Here is a 15,504-nt window from a genome sequence, read left to right as displayed (position 1 = left end):
TAGAAGAAAGTCAACCCCACGTCTTTTAGGTAATAAACGGGGAGCTCAATGAGCACGCAGTAACTCCGGGGCGGCCGAGGCGGCTGGGAACGAAAAGTGGGCACCTGGACGAGAACTTGACCGGGAACCCACCTCCGCCCCGTGAACGCCGTGTGTGTTCTCCTTGCTCAGGCTTTTCCGGCCACTAGCCCCGTGGAAGCCCCCACCTGCTCCAGCTCAGACGCCCAGCTCCACAAGTCCTGGCACTCACTGCCTCGGTGCCCCAGGAAGGGTCCCTCTACTTAGTCTCTGCTTGCTCTGGGACCTAAATGAGGTACTTTGGTCCAAGCTCATCTCCGGGAAGGGGGAGGGGGACCGGGGGCCAGGCCCTCGCTACGTGGAGGACGGCTGCAGACGCTGCCCCGGCGGATATCCGCGGATGCCTTTATTGCTGTCGTTTGGCGCCCCCGTCTGTTTTCCTCGCGGTTTCAGCGGCTGTATGCCGCTTTGCAATCGGCCCGAGCGCTCGAGGTTAGGGCTGGAGACCACCTTCCTTTAGGAGCGAGGCCCGATTCTCCCGCTTCTGAGACCCCGGCGCCTCTGATTCCAAAGGATATGCCAAATTCAACTTAAGTCGGTTCAAAGGGAAAAGGCCATTTCTCGGCGACAGCTATCACCAGTGGTTGTCAAGACTGTTGTGCACCTTTTAAATAACACTAATGTTGCATTTCTAGCACGTTTGTTATGAAAAGTACATTCGAGACCCGCTCAGGGAAAAGTACTTGCAGTAAAAGACACCTAAATTTTTCGCTAAACTGTCTTCAGCTGACAATAATGTTTCATGGAGCAGAGTGAGCACTCTATTACAATACTTAATGTCCCTTTGTTTATTGTATTCCACTAACAATATTGAATAATTTTTATAACGCTCTTAGTATGCAACTGCAAGGACTTTTTCTATGTATTATCTCTTCTAAATCTCAGGGTAACTCTTAAAATCATATTATTCCCTTTTCAGGAACTTTTGATAGAGACATCCGGTGACTTGCTGGTGATTTAAATGTATCTCAATAGTAGACAATAAACCAAGTTTGCATAGCATGTCTTATTTAAATTCAGGCTACTTCAAAAATCGAGCCTGTGTAGAAGAGAAGAATGAACACAGAGAGAAGATGAAGGTAGTAATGGTGATGTTTATTGATGAAATACAGAAACTTCCTACATCTTCCACGATGTAGTGGCCAAAGCTGGGACCTGGCTTTTTTAAGTCCTGGATAGATGCAGGCTTTCCTGTTGTCAAGGATTCCTTTGAGCCTTCTACACACTCGCAATGTACAAGACTAACTTAATAAAATGTGAATCCAACCCATACAGGCATGACTTGGAATCAGTTTTGTAAGATGGGGGCGAGGGGTTGGGTGCTGGAAGGACTTACTCCATATGCATTGAAAAGCACTTTTTTTGCTAGAAAGGCAGAATGACATGAGCAACATCTGTTTGGTTTTTTGTTTTGTTTTGTTTTGTGGGGTTTTTTTGTTAGTCCTACAGACTAAATATTTGTTTCTTTTGCAGCAGAGGGTTCTGTGAGTTGAGGTGGTAAACTCTTTTGAGACTATAGGCAGTAAAAATCAGTCTAGGTTGCCCAAGAGAAGGCACTCAGGTAAAAGCTCAAGCTGAGGTGTCTGGGGCTTGAATCTTTCTCCAAGAAGGGCCTTTGGCAGCCAGGCCACCAGCCTAGCAATGCACAGGGAGTTAGAATGATCTCTGGAGAGCTGGGCAGCCAGCAGGGAGTGGTGAGAAATCAAGACTTCCAAAGCCTAGGTTGCTAGCACGGAGCATGTTTCCTTTAGGCTAAGGGCCATCCCGGTGGCAGGAGGTTTATGAGGGAGGGTGAGGATTTGAAGAACCAGGCCAGAGTTTATTCAGGCAACTCCATGCTCCAACCCTTCAGCTGGCAAGCTTCTAGCTCTCTGCCTCCTCTGGGTCTAGGTCTTTCCTTCTCCTTCTCCCTCTGCAATGTGGCGCCACAATGGGAACGGTTGTGGGTGAGGGTGGGCACTTTCTCTCTGGACCCTGGAAGTACTCAGGCACGCCGCCTGCCTGGAGCTTGTGAGCCCTCAGATGCGACGGGAGAACTTGCAGAGACATCTAGCGCCGGGCTTAGGGAATTGCGTGCCGCTGTGCAGGAAAGCTAAGCCGGACCACTGGCGCCCCTTCTCCTGCCTCTACATTCCTCATTCTTGCTTAGATACTTTCCTAACCTTCATCCTTTTGCCTTGCTGGTTAATCATAATGTGTTGTTTTCCCATTGAGAACAAGATCTCTGATAAATGGTGACAAATAGACTTCTTCTTTTAACCCCCAACAGTCTACACTTGAGCATTTACTGAGTTTAGGCTAACAATAGTTTTGCTGGAAAAGTGTGTTTCTATGACTACTCTATACCTTGAGTTGTCAAAGAAAACAGCAAATTGCAATCCTAACTGTTATTTTCCCAAAACAGCAAGAAGTTACTGGGTCTTCCAGCCCTGGCCACATTATCTCAAGCCTCTTTCCCAGACAGACCAGTGTTTCTCTGAAAGGGAAATTTCTTGCTGTTTAATTCCCTCTAAGGCTGCAGGAGTTTTGTTCATCCCAAACAAGGGCCTGCTACCCAGTGGGAGGCAAATCTAGTCTCAGCAAATAATGTTTTATGTCTGGAGAGGTTCTTTGTTATTGAGAATTATTTTTATTTAATACGTAAATTTTGTTGTTAAACAAAACAGAGCACATCTCAAGACAGAAAGTGGCCAGATACATGGAGATTTCCATTGTCTGGTTATTGCTACCGTCTCTTTTCTACACTCCAGCTTGTGTTTGGGGGAGGTGATTGGTGGGTTTTTACTTGCTTGTGCTTTTGATAGATCCTGCCTGAGTGGAACAGGTTATTGGCTGGGGAGGGAAAATTAACTCCAAAGTTGGAAGGATGAACACTTAAGCACACTATCTATGTAGTTCCACTGCACTTAAGACTTCACTTTAGAATTAAGACTTTTATGCACTGAATCATTGGTTCTCACAGTTAACTAGGCAACTGCCCTGCACTTCCTGTTGTGACATCAAGGCAAATGCTTTCAAAGGCATCCCCAGGACTGCACTCTGATAGGACTTTCTCATCTTGGTCTTAATAGTCACAGATCATGTAGTTAATTGAACTTACTGCTAACTTGGCAAGCAGAGCAACTTCAATAAATCTAAATCACAGCCTGTATTCCCCCATTTCCCAACCCAGGACAGGAGCACAGTTTGAAAGATCATCTACACAGAATAAAAGAGGATATTATTTTAGAACTGTGCCAATTTTCAAAAAGGAGCTTGTGGAGCAACAGGAGGAAGAGGAGCAAGAGATGGGAGAGGAAAGTAAGGGCTTTGGGCAACAAAGGATATCTTGAATTTATAACGCAAATCAGGAAATGTGGTACAACATTTCAGTAAGATATGTTGTGGAGACATTAATCTTACAAAAGTTTTTTTTTTTCCATTTACCAAAGCTTACTTCTGTTGTCGATATACCTATGCAAGTGTAGGGCTCATTCTGTCCTGCCTGATAACCTAAGAAAATAATTGCTATTAGGTTTTAACCCCAAATCATTTAGGCACAAGATATACATGCTACAGAAACCATTTCCACCTATTCAACAGAATTTAAAATACTTTCCTCACCTACCATCTTGTCAACTGTGGAACTTAGCACTTTGCCACAGCCTTTTCTGGGTGCTAAAATATAGGAGTTAAGTCTACCTGGAATCAGTCAGAACCCCATTTCTAGGAGTAATCCCCTTCTGCAGAGCTGGAACCTCAAAAGTTTGATCAAATCCACCTTATTCAAAACTTCCCTAATCTCTGAATACACTTTTGGATAGAGATAGAAACACCCAGTTCCTATAAGCCAAGTCCCCTGCCCCTGCATCTGTGAATGGGGACCTACAGAGGAGTCTCGACTCAAGCATTAATTGAACATTTCTTCCTATTCTGGCACAACTTCATTTATTACACAGAAAATAAAGCCCAAATTGAAAGACTGCCTGAAATAACAGAAATTGTCTAATCCTTCTTATCTTAATTTTTTCATTTGTAATATATAACTCTCCATTGATATGTAATTATAAAATGAAAAATGGAACTGAAGTCCAAGGGCACAAACACACCAAAATATTTCGTTTTAAGAGACTGAAAGTTTGTGGGTTCCAGTTCAGTGTTAGCAATACCTCAACAGATTTCTTGCAGTCATAGAAGAAAATTCTCTCCATACTTTTCTCTCTCTCGAGAAAGAGAAACAAAGAAAAAGTAAAAGTATCTTAGGGTACCACATGATTATTTGGGGTGTCATTTGGTAGAGGGGACATGATCAATCCTGCAAAGTCAGAAACCCTGTGTATCACCAGTCCTTTACATGCAATCTAGCATCCAGTGGACCGGTTGCGTCTCCCAGTTGTCAAAATTATTCTCATCAGCAAATTTCTATTTCTTCAGCTCTGTAAAGCTTGAGACCCCTCTTGTTTTGCATTTGTTTGCAGGTATGCAAAGGACTTCAAAAATAAAAAAACAAGTCAAATTATCTTGCTTTTCTTTTCCAGCATCTCTCTCATAACTTTCACCTTTATTTGAGCCTTTTATGGTTACTGTGTTTTGCATGTCAACACTCCCAACACCGGCAGCCCACCCTACAATACCAGGCCCAGGGGTTGTTTTCTTCACCCTACTCAGGTTCTGTCTTGTGTCTGGAAGACAATCTGACCTCACCAATCTAGGCTTAGGAGCCAATTTTCTTGAAGATAGTGAGAGTTGGTGTAACGGAACGACATCGGCCCATTTTGAAGGTTCCCAGACTCACTTCAACACCGTTGGCTCACCAACTCTAATAGTGCAAGACACACTCCTATATTTGCCATAGGGCTCACGAGTGTTCTATTAATTGCTAAGATTGGAGGATGGTGGCCTGACACTCTGAGGAGTGCAGAATGTGACATGGAGGGGCTGTCATCTGGAGGACTCTGGCACCGGGACAGCTTGGAATCCACCATACCCTCTTGAAGGCAGACCTAGTTGCTTCGGGCTGCTTCTTCTATGTACTACCGCTCCCTACTTTGCTTGGGGAAAGCACTGTTCTTCTCAATTCTCTGCAGTTTGGCAACTTGGAAAAGGAAGCAAAACAAAGGTCCTAAGGAAAGTGAAGTTTTCAATTAATTGGTGTGAGTAACGGGCGGGGGTGGGTGGTGGCTGTAAAATGCCAGAGGCCGGTAGGCTGTGGGTGAGGCACAGAACTTCGCGGAGGGCGGCCGAGTGGCTTTTTCCTCTCTCGTTCTTGGCCGGGGTCTTTTCTGCCGGCCGCACCGCGGGGGAGACGGGGCCGGACTGTGCTGGGATCAGCTCTGGAGGTGACTTGGAGGCTGGCTTGCGAGAACCAGCGCGAACCAGGGAACCATGCACTTTCTCACCGGTGGCGATCGCCAGGCTCGCCGTGCCGAGGTGGGTCTTCGCTGGACTTACTGGCAAGTCTTTGCCGCTGCCAGGACGGCGCTTTGTAGGCATGTTCTGGGCGGTATATGTGGGGAGGGAGATGGTCTACTAGACTCATCTTAGGTGTGTCAAATGCCTTTGCCCGGTCACAACGTTTTAAATAGGGAAACTTAGCTCCCTCGAACTTGGGACCGAGGTTCGGTTAAGGGACGGTGAAGTAATGGGAGTTTTCAACATGAGTCTACTTTTACGCCATGCTGTCTCTGTCCTTCGTGTTCCGTTTGCCGTGCAGCTAGGGAACCGAGGGGAGGTGGCAAAAGCTGTCGGTGCGGAGACCAGGCGCAGGCCTGGGCGCCCGCCTCAGTTGCAGACAGGGCCTGGGATGGGCCGTCGCTCAATCAAGTCGTGGGGGTGGCTGCGGCACAAACCCCTGGTCGGGTGCGGGGGGGAGGGGAAGGGCACCAATGCGGGAGGGGGGCCGCATCAAACCGAGGAGGGGTGGGGGCCGGGGTGGGCGGGTCCAGTCGGGCCGGGGCCTGCAGCCGGGCTCCCCCTCGCCCCCACCCCCCACGTGGCCCCGCGCAGCCAATGGCACGGCCCCCGGCCGGCGCCCTCGGGGCGGGAGGCGGCCCCCCGGCCGGCCCAGGCCCCCTCCCAACCTGAACTTCGTTTTTATAAACGTCCCGCGATGAGCTAACCTGTTGGAGGGCGGGCGGACCGGCGGGCGGGCGGGCGGGCGGGAGGCGGGAGGCTCGCCGAGGGAGAGAGGGCGAGAGGAAGAGGGCGGGAGCGAGCGAGCCCGAGAGAAAGGAGAGGAGGGAGGAGGCGCGCCGCGCCATGGTGTCCTGCGCGGGGCCGGGGCCCGGGCCTGGGCCGGGCCAGGCCGGGCCATGAGCCGCGCCGGGAGTTGGGATATGGACGGGCTGCGGGCGGACGGCGGGGCCTCTGGGGCCGCCCCGGCCTCGTCTTCTTCTTCGGTGGCCGCGGCAGCTGCGCCGGGCCAATGCCGCGGCTTCCTCTCCGCGCCAGTCTTCGCCGGGGCGCATTCGGGGAGGGCGGCGGCGGCGGCGGCGGCAGCGGCGGCGGCGGCCGCAGCGGCCTCCAGCTTCGCTTACCCCGGGACCTCGGAGCGCACGGGCTCCGCCTCGTCGTCGTCGTCTTCGGCTGCGGTCGCCGCGCGCCCAGAGGCTCCCCCGACTAAAGAGTGTCCCGCGCCCGCACCCGCCGCGGCTGCGGCAGCGCCGCCCGGCGCCCCCGCGCTGGGCTATGGTTACCACTTCGGCAACGGCTATTACAGCTGCCGTATGTCGCACGGCGTGGGCTTGCAGCAGAATGCTCTCAAGTCGTCGCCGCACGCCTCTCTCGGAGGCTTCCCCGTGGAGAAGTACATGGACGTGTCGGGCCTGGCTAGCAGCAGCGTACCCACCAACGAGGTGCCCGCGCGAGCCAAGGAGGTGTCATTCTACCAGGGCTACACGAGCCCCTATCAGCATGTGCCTGGGTACATCGACATGGTGTCCACTTTTGGCTCCGGGGAGCCTAGGCACGAAGCATACATCTCCATGGAGGGCTACCAGTCCTGGACGCTGACCAACGGGTGGAACAGCCAGGTGTACTGTGCCAAGGACCAGCCACAGGGGTCCCACTTTTGGAAATCTTCCTTTCCAGGTAGGGGCTATGGAGAAAAGGGAGGAAAGAGGGAGGAGGAGAGAGACAGAGACAGACAGAAATAGACAGACAGAGGGAGGGAGAGATAGAGAGACAGAGGAGTGTGCGCCCCTATTTGGCTGTGGGTGTCCGGGCTCCAGGCCTGACCAAGTTGAGCTCAAACGTTAATATAGTTCCCGTGAAATCTGTAAATCCTTCCTCCGCTTTAAACTCTATCACAATCTTATTCTTCCTGTATGCGATACAGATGGCTTTCCCCCCAAAGTTGAGCGTGCTCGGTGCCCTTTACTAGGGTCCCCTCTCTGGAAGAGGCAGGCCTCTTTCCTAAAAGATGTCACTGGTCTGAGTCCCCAGCTTTCAAGGACTGGGACAATCCAAAGACCACTAAAGCTTCTGAAGAAACTCCAAACATAGGAACATAGAAATCAAGCCTTGAGCAAAAGATCTGAATGTGTGTGTGTGTGTGTGTGTGTGTGTGTGTGTGTGTGTGTGTGTGTGTGTGTGTGTGTTTGAACATATGCAGCTGGTAATTGCAGGCACTCTGTCCTTATGAGCTTCCCAATAACTGGGCCCTAAAATCACAGGCTTATGAAGATGCCCCTTTGAGAAACCATGATAATCCATCAAAGTAGCCACTGTTTTGAAGTTCAAATAGTATTTAGTTAATAAAGGATATGTGCATGTAAATAACAATAAAGAGTAAACATTGTGGTTTTTCTTTATTCTCTATACCTCTCTGAGTACACACACACACACACACAGAGAGAGAAAGAAAGAGAGAGAGAGAGAGAGAGAGAGAGAGAGAGAGAGAGAGAGAGAGAGAGAGTTAAGTGCTTCAAGTATCCAGTCTAATTTTTCCCATGCTGTTGTTTGTACCAGGGGATGTGGCTTTAAATCAGCCAGACATGTGTGTCTACCGTCGGGGAAGGAAGAAAAGGGTACCCTACACCAAACTGCAGCTCAAAGAACTGGAGAACGAGTATGCCATTAACAAGTTCATTAACAAGGACAAGCGGCGGCGGATTTCAGCTGCCACAAACCTATCGGAGAGACAAGTGACCATTTGGTTTCAGAACCGAAGAGTAAAGGACAAGAAAATTGTCTCCAAGCTCAAAGATACTGTCTCCTGATATGGGCCAGGCTGGCCAAGGACAGTTTAAATTTTTTCAGTTGTCACCAGAAGACCTTTGGAAAGACTTGAATATGTATTTAATTCCCCCTTCCCTCCTACCTATGATGGTAAATGTTGTGAAATTTCTTTTCTTTCATGACCCTTATCTGGCTCTGAAACTTCTTGCAGCCCAACCTAACTTTGTAGTTTCTTACTGCTTATTGATGGTTTTGTTCTTGTCTAGGTTTATTTTAATGATTTTTTTTATGTTCTGTTTCTCCCTCCAGGCCAGTGTAAAAGACTTGAAGTATTTTTTAATAATCCCCCAAATTAATTACAGAAGTGCCATTCAGATTCAAGGTTTTTGTTTTAATCACTTTATTAATTTCCAGCACGCATAGTCTTCTTGATCCGTTAGGCCAGAAAGGCTTCGGCCATTCACAACCTGTGGTGGGGTCGTGGTGGGGTACTTGAATTGTTAGCTCTCAGCAGTTGCCCTGGGGCAAGTGGAAAGCACTGCTCTGGCATCACTGAGAAAGTCTGAAAACAGGGCTAAAGCCATTCCACTGGCTTTAAAAGTAACTACCTTCTTAAATCATGTTTGTTCTCTGTTGAAATGAAGACAATCTTTACAACTTTGAATCTCTCACTTGCTGTTTTAGTTGCATACTTGCAATACACCTGATAACCTGACTTTTATAATCTTTAATTTGAAAAAATAATATTTCCTCCTGGATGCCTTCATTTCTCCAACTCAAAAGCAGGTATTAAAATAACTACAATTGGCAGAGTAACCTGAGGGTGATGTGAGTGCACCCCTTCCCTGTCCTCTGGTCTGTAGGAATGGAATAGAGGGCCTCTCCTCAATTCCTGGAAAGACTGAGCCAGTGTGGCCATGAATGGCAACATCTATCCAGAACCCAGGGAAGCATTTAGCTGTCTGAACAAATGCATTGGGCCTCTTGAAGAGCTTTAAATCATCTAATTCAAAAACTGTGGAGCTCTTAGGTCCAAGAAGGAAGAGGAATGCTTCTGAAAGTTATGCTAAATAACAATTGTTAAAGTGCTGTATATTTATACAGCTGAGAGGATTATTTTTGTAGATACAATGTTTGTGAGCTGGTGTGTGTGAGCAGTGCTTCAGGAATTTAAAAATCAATTTTTACTCCTAGGGAGATGCCAATAAACAGAACTCTCTTTGTTTCCTCTGAGTCTTTATAGATGTGTCCTTTTTTCCAGCTTGTGTTGCCTCTAGAAACTGTTGTTATTTATTATAAATTCTTGCTATTCTAAACACTATGATGCTCTCTATAGATGAAGGAAACATAACACCAATTCTGGTGCCTGAAACCTCTATGTCTGACTCACCCCTCCTGCCTCCTCCCCCATTTAACACAAATAATGATGTTATAACATGAGTGTCGTTTGAAATGTGTAAAATGATTGTTTTTTTTTTACCAAACCAGCTCAAAAACTATCTCCAATAAAATTTTATTTCTCTTTCAATATTATCCATTTATTTATACAGCTTTATTTCTTTTAGAAATTGATGTTCATTTGTGTGCCTGAGTATAAAGAAAACTCACAAGGAGGCCTATTATAAATATCTTAACAAGGAAGGTCTTGAAATTAGAACTGCATATCCATATTTGGCGATCAAAAAAGAAACATTTCAAGCTTATCCCACAGCATCTCTCCCAACCAGTGTGTACTCAGCGACTGACCATTAAAACACAATAATACATCCTAATTGCTAGATGCAATTTTGGGGCACTAAAAACTTTCTCTTTGCGGTTTTGTTTTTTCTTGCCATTCAGGGAAATGACCACTGAAGAACTGAGGCATACCGTGTAGTTATACTTCTCTTTCATCAATTTAATAATTTGCAACAGTTGAATATGCAAGTCAGTTAAACACAGATTTTTAAAAATCTTACACAATATGTAGATTCTTTTGATAGACTGGCTCCCTTATGGTTCCGTGAGAAAGCGCTGGGACCTAAAGTGAGGAACTACTTTCGTTTTCTCTGGCCCAGCTTGATTTTTTTTATATCTTACTATGGACTGCGGAAAGCCAACTTCGTTTTGAGAAAAAGCAGAGTAACACAGAACCGCGATTTAATCTCTGGAGAAGAATAACCCCTGAAACTAGGGCCACATCATCCTAGACCTTACACTTTAGGAAGGGTCAAACTTTTGCTTGCTGTTTTGTGTTTTGGTTTATTTGGTTTTTTTTTTTTTCCTCACAAGATGTATTTTCATCTGGAAAGGGCCTGCTTTTCCTTCTTCCAATGTCTGTCGCCCCTTACCCTTCTTTTTTGCAAGTTTCGGGCTCTTGGGAAGAACTCCATACTCCAGATCCGTTTCTCGGGTTTCTCCTCGTGGGTAGAGGGGCTTGCTGAGAGATTTTCCTTTGATCTGTAGTTTACTCGTCAATTTCCCTCCGCCTAAGAGAAATAGGAGATTTGCTGAAGATTAAAACTGCGCTCAAATGCTCTCTGGTGGAATCTGGATTAACGACTAAATCAATAACAGATGAAGGCTTTGTTATTTATATGTGTTCCTTTCATATTCTAAATTGAGGAGGGAGGTAGAGCCCTCCACTGGCCCAGGCCCTGCGAAGTAGGCCTGCAGAGAGGCCTTAAAACTTTGGGAGTTTGAATAGAGCCCTTTCCTTTGGTTAGAGACCCAGAAGCTGCAGGGAGAGCTGCTCTGAAACCTGGTAGATTTCTGGCGCTTCGGTGGGGCATCGGGGTCAGCGAGTCTACGAGATTCGGAGGCGAAGGGAAGACTCAGAGCTGGGATACAGGAGGAGACAAAGGCGCTCCCGCTACGCTTCCTCAGGTCTAGTCCCTGGGTTCCGCGTCGGTGTCAGCCTCGCCGCCACCACGTCCAGCTTTCCGAGGCTATCCGCAGCTCCCAGCTGCGGGCCGTGACCGCGCCGACTGGCGACCCCCAGCCGGCCCCGCCGCCCTTCGCTGTTGATCTTGACCGTGCGGCGGCGCTTCGCCAGGCGTGGAGCGCGCTCGCCATCTCCTGGGCGATTGGAGGCATTGGCAGAACTAGCGGTTTAGCTCCTGCGCCACAGGCTCCTTTCTCATTCTCCAGCTGAGGAGTCAAGCAAGCCTCCTTCCCGCCTCCCACCCTCCTTCGGGCCTCCAGCTCCTAGCTCTTTACGAATAAGACTTTGCTTATCAGATCTCTAAAGTCGTGACCCTGGGGGATAAAGCAGAACGGTTGGGGCAGCGGAGGGAGTCTAGGTGTCTTGATCTTACCTGTTTCACACTTAGGTCCTTTTATTTATTCAGTCCCAAGGGACAAACGGTTGCTGTAAGGCTGCCCAAGAATTGGAGGGAGACACCCCAAGGCATACAAATACTAGAGAATAGCTGTGTATTGAGACAAGAAGCACTTAGACTGCAAACACACCCGAATCTGGAATTTTCCGGCCTGTGACTATTGGGACATCATAGTTCCACAAAGTTAGAGTTATCGGAGAACCAACGCCTCAGGATGTCATCAAATCCCTAGGAACTGGGTCTGTAGCTTGTACCTACCCCCACTTCGCATGGAAAGATGGGGAGCATAGAGCATCGCTCGTGCCTGAGCTCCTGAAGAAACTGGCAATGCCCTGAGGAGCCCAGGGCTCCCCCCCCCACACACACACACACTTCCCCAACTCCTACTCCACCCCCGCCCTAGAGCAGGAGAAAGGCCAGTTGCGTTCCCCCGAGCCGCCCAATTGGTCGCCATAACTCACACAATAAAGTGGAGGCGCGGTGGTCAGCCTTGCCCTCCGGCGGCGCCTGTGTGGTCTCCGCCATAGCTGGCGGTCTAACCAATTCCAGCTTGGCTCAGGGACGTGGGTCCTGTCTGCTGCCGGCTAGGGCTAGCGCCCGTCACAGGGGCTCGGGGGGCTTGGTGCCGGAGGTAGAAGATTCTTAGATCTTTGGCTGGGCTACACTGGAGGGCCCGAGTTGAGGGCTGCGGATGCTGCCCCCACTAGAAACTGCCGCCCTGCTCGTTTCCGTTTTCCAGACCCGTGAACCTGCCAGCCTCCCGACCCTGGGCCGCAGAGGCGAGGCACGCAGCTAACTGGCCGCCTGCCTCAGTGTGCTGCTTGCTCTTCTCAGCCCGGTGGCTCTGGCTTGTTTGTTCCTCCACACCAAGACCTAGGGAGTTTGTCCTGCTGTGCCTGGCAAGGAATGGACACGTGGGATTCCGGCTTACAGGGAGTAGTCAAGGTGACTCCTGGTGATAAAAGGAACGGCCAAGATTAACTACGGGAGCTGCCTGATTGCCCGGTGGCATTCTTCAAGGACCTGGATGGCAACTTCTTTGGGGGCAGAGTTCTTGGACTTGGGCTCCAGCGCCAGGAGTGAAGGAACTTCCTTCCTTGTCGCCAAACTTGGGTAGAATTTACGATGCTTTTCTCTCCCTTTGGTGAACATCGTGGGTTGTGTCTGTGGCTGGGACTCATGCAATGCATGAGTAGCTGTTAGACACTTTGGGCCGTGGCCTGAAAGGGGTTCAGGTGGGAGGGGTATTGTTCAGACCCAGGGATCGAGTTGATGGCTCCGCTAGACCCTCGCCTTCTCCAGCCAAGCACAGAGCCACCCCTAACAGGAGAATGTTCCAGCTGCAACTTAAAGCCGGTGGAACCAAGCCCGGCCCCGGTAGCCAGTGGAAAACGAGGTCCCGAAGCCAATGAAGACTGAGCAGGGTCCCCTGGGACACGTGAATAAAGGCACCCTCAGCTCAATGTCGCCAACTCTTGAAGGCAGGCCTGCAAACTCCCAAAGGCTTTCCCTCTGGCTCAGCATGCTTTGGGCTTTGCTGGCAACCTAGTCGTTCGCCATCGAACATTGCGGGTGTTATCATAATACCCTGAAGGGGGGGAAAACGGGTCGGGGGGATGTAGGCGGTGCTGAAATGACCGGCTTTGAAGAACCTGCAGGCAAAGTTTCGTCCAATCGTCTGAGCCTGTCCTCTTATTCCTGGCTGTAACTAAATACTGTTGCGAGAGCAGCTCAAGTCCTTTGTTGGAGATGTGTGAGCGCAGTCTCTACAGAGCGGGCTATGTGGGCTCGCTTCTGAATCTGCAGTCGCCCGAATCTTTCTACTTTTCCAACCTGCGGCCGAATGGCGGCCAGCTGGCCGCGCTCCCCCCCATCTCCTATCCGCGCAGCGCGCTGCCCTGGGCCGCCACGCCCGGCTCGTGCGCGCAGCCCGCCAGCGCCACTGCCTTTAGCGGCTTCTCGCAGCCATACCTGGCCAGCTCCGGGCCTCTAGGCCTGCAGCCTCCAGGCACCAAGGATGGACCCGAAGACCAGGTCAAGTTCTACACTCCTGAAGCAGCTGCGGGGCCTGAGGAGCGTGGCCGTACGCGACCACCCTACACCCCCGAGTCTAGCTTGGCTGCAGGGGCGGCCGCTGCTCTCAAAGCAGTCAAGTACGACTACGCGGGGGTGGGCCGCTCGGCGCCGGGCTCGGCGACCCTGCTCCAGGGCCCCCCCTGCGCCTCCAGCTTCAAGGAAGACACCAAGGGCCCGCTCAACTTGAACATGACAGTGCAGGCGGCGGGTGTCGCCTCTTGCTTGCGACCTTCGCTGCCCGACGGTAACCGGTGCCCATGCTCCCCAGGCCCGTTTGGGCCCGGATGGGAGGTGGGGTGCAGGGAAGGCTTGTGGGGGTGGGGGCAGGGTTGCCTAGGGAGGTAGAAGGCCGGAGGGGGTGGTGGGCAGTCGGCCGGGAGCGTGCCAGACTGACACGGGTGGGGGCTGTGTTGCAGGCTTGCCGTGGGGGGCAGCCCCGGGGAGGGCCCGGAAGAAGCGGAAACCCTACACGAAGCAGCAGATTGCCGAGCTGGAGAACGAATTCCTCGCCAACGAATTCATCAACCGGCAGAAGCGCAAGGAATTGTCCAACAGGCTGAATCTCAGCGACCAGCAAGTCAAAATTTGGTTCCAGAACCGGCGTATGAAGAAGAAGCGCGTGGTGCTGCGCGAGCAGGCGCTGGCGCTCTATTAGCTGCGCGCGTGGCCTCCCCTGCGCCAGGCCTGCCTTTCTGGACCAAGGCCTGGTGGAGGGTTGAGGCGATTCTTTCGGCTCCTTCTTCACGGGTCTGAGCACTCTCCCGCTCACTCTACAGCCCCAGAAGCCAGTAGGGGATTTGGAGATGAGGCCACTTAGGGAGGGGCCTCTTTGCTTTCTGCTCTCTCTGAGAAGCTCCTAAGGGGCGTTTTGGAATTACAAAGCAACTTTGGCCTCACGGTTTCCACGTGGGGCTGGAAGACACCTGTCTTGGCTTTTGGTGGAGGGGGTGGAGGCATTTGCAACCAGGACTCACTATAGAATCCTTGTACTTGGACTTCCTATTTTAAACCCGCTAGTTCTCCTTGTCTCCCTCTCTCTAGCCTTGCTTGCATTTAGCAGGCGCCTAGCTAGACCTCAGAGGGAACATGAACACAGGAAGCTCTTGAGACCTAGTCTCACTGGAAAGGGCTGTGGATAATATCGTTCCCTTTGCAGTAAAAGCTCTTTGTGGCCAAGCCAGAATGTACACTCTGAAGAAAGGGAAAGGCCCAATCCCCCCTCCCAGCTGCCCTGGACAGTTTGGAAAGACAAAAGCTGCCCTAGACCTTCAGACTGAGGGAAAGGGGAGGAGGGTTGGAGCAGGGTGGCCAGACAAAATCAGAGTTTCCTGAGAAGGCTGTCTGGGTAAAATGGGCTGGGATGAAAGCCTTCCTTTCCAGAGGGGGGGGGTCTGAGCGAGACTCAGACCCCAAAACAAACTGCAATCTCAAAAAAAAAAAAAAAAAGAGCCTGGCAAAAATTCCTCTACCACTCCCACCTCCTGACACATTCCCAGGCTAAGTCCATGCTCCTGTAACTGGACCACCAAAGGTGAGCTCTGGTGAGGGGAGCTGCTTGGTCTGTTTTGAGGCTTGGCTGCACAGGAAGGATGGAACCACATCTTGGGGAAGGAGAAGGCAGTAAGCAAGAAGGGGAGGGTACACTTGAGTTATAAATATGACTTTCCTCTTGAGGTGAGTAAAGGTGTTGACATGTCTTTCTTTCTTGAATGACCTTACTGGGCCACCACAAGAAGAAATAAAAACTCCACCTTTATGGGGGGAGGAAAGAGATTTCTTAAGATTCTCAGACTTTGGTTGCTTCTCTTGAAAAGCAAACAAAAGTGGAAGCTTCTCTCTCACCTTCTACATCACCTACCAACTCCACCAAAGG

At 50.2% G+C, this 15,504-nt stretch overlaps 2 protein-coding genes across 2 annotated transcripts in view; both read left to right on the top strand.

Annotated features, from left to right (window-relative positions):
* Nucleotides 1-6,262: 6,262 nt before the first annotated feature.
* Hoxd13 (homeobox D13) lies at nucleotides 6,263-9,768 on the top strand. Its single transcript, XM_070020469.1, has 2 exons — nucleotides 6,263-7,146; nucleotides 8,026-9,768. Exons 1-2 carry the CDS (start codon nucleotides 6,369-6,371, stop codon nucleotides 8,274-8,276), a joined length of 1,029 nt encoding a protein of 342 aa, XP_069876570.1. The 5' UTR covers nucleotides 6,263-6,368; the 3' UTR covers nucleotides 8,277-9,768.
* Nucleotides 9,769-12,024: 2,256 nt separating this feature from the next.
* The window catches only part of Hoxd12 (homeobox D12), a 3,990-nt gene continuing 510 nt past the window's right edge, over nucleotides 12,025-15,504 (top strand). Inside the window, exons 1-2 of the mRNA XM_070032170.1 lie at nucleotides 12,025-13,875; nucleotides 14,048-15,504. The exon at nucleotides 14,048-15,504 is cut by the window's right edge and continues 510 nt beyond it. Coding sequence (XP_069888271.1) covers nucleotides 13,305-13,875; nucleotides 14,048-14,286 — 810 coding nt within the window. The 5' untranslated portion in view covers nucleotides 12,025-13,304 and the 3' untranslated portion in view covers nucleotides 14,287-15,504. The remainder of the gene's footprint in view (nucleotides 13,876-14,047) is intronic.

Source organism: Dipodomys merriami, unplaced genomic scaffold, assembly GCF_024711535.1.
Source record: "Dipodomys merriami isolate MVZ:Mamm:240054 unplaced genomic scaffold, mDipMer1.0.p SCAF_1, whole genome shotgun sequence".
Taxonomy (NCBI): Eukaryota; Metazoa; Chordata; class Mammalia; order Rodentia; family Heteromyidae; genus Dipodomys; species Dipodomys merriami.
The sequence above is the reverse complement of the archived record's forward strand: the minus strand, read 5'-3'. Positions and strand labels throughout refer to the sequence as shown.

What these genes read in the sequence shown, in the direction of transcription:
- Hoxd13 (XM_070020469.1), top strand. Translation starts at nt 6,369, where the DNA reads ATGAGCCGCGCCGGGAGTTGGGATATGGACGGGCTGCGGGCGGACGGC. An exon ending in TTGGAAATCTTCCTTTCCAG is followed by an intron (nt 7,147 to 8,025) that starts GTAGGGGCTATG and finishes TGTTTGTACCAG; the next exon opens with GGGATGTGGCTTTAAATCAG.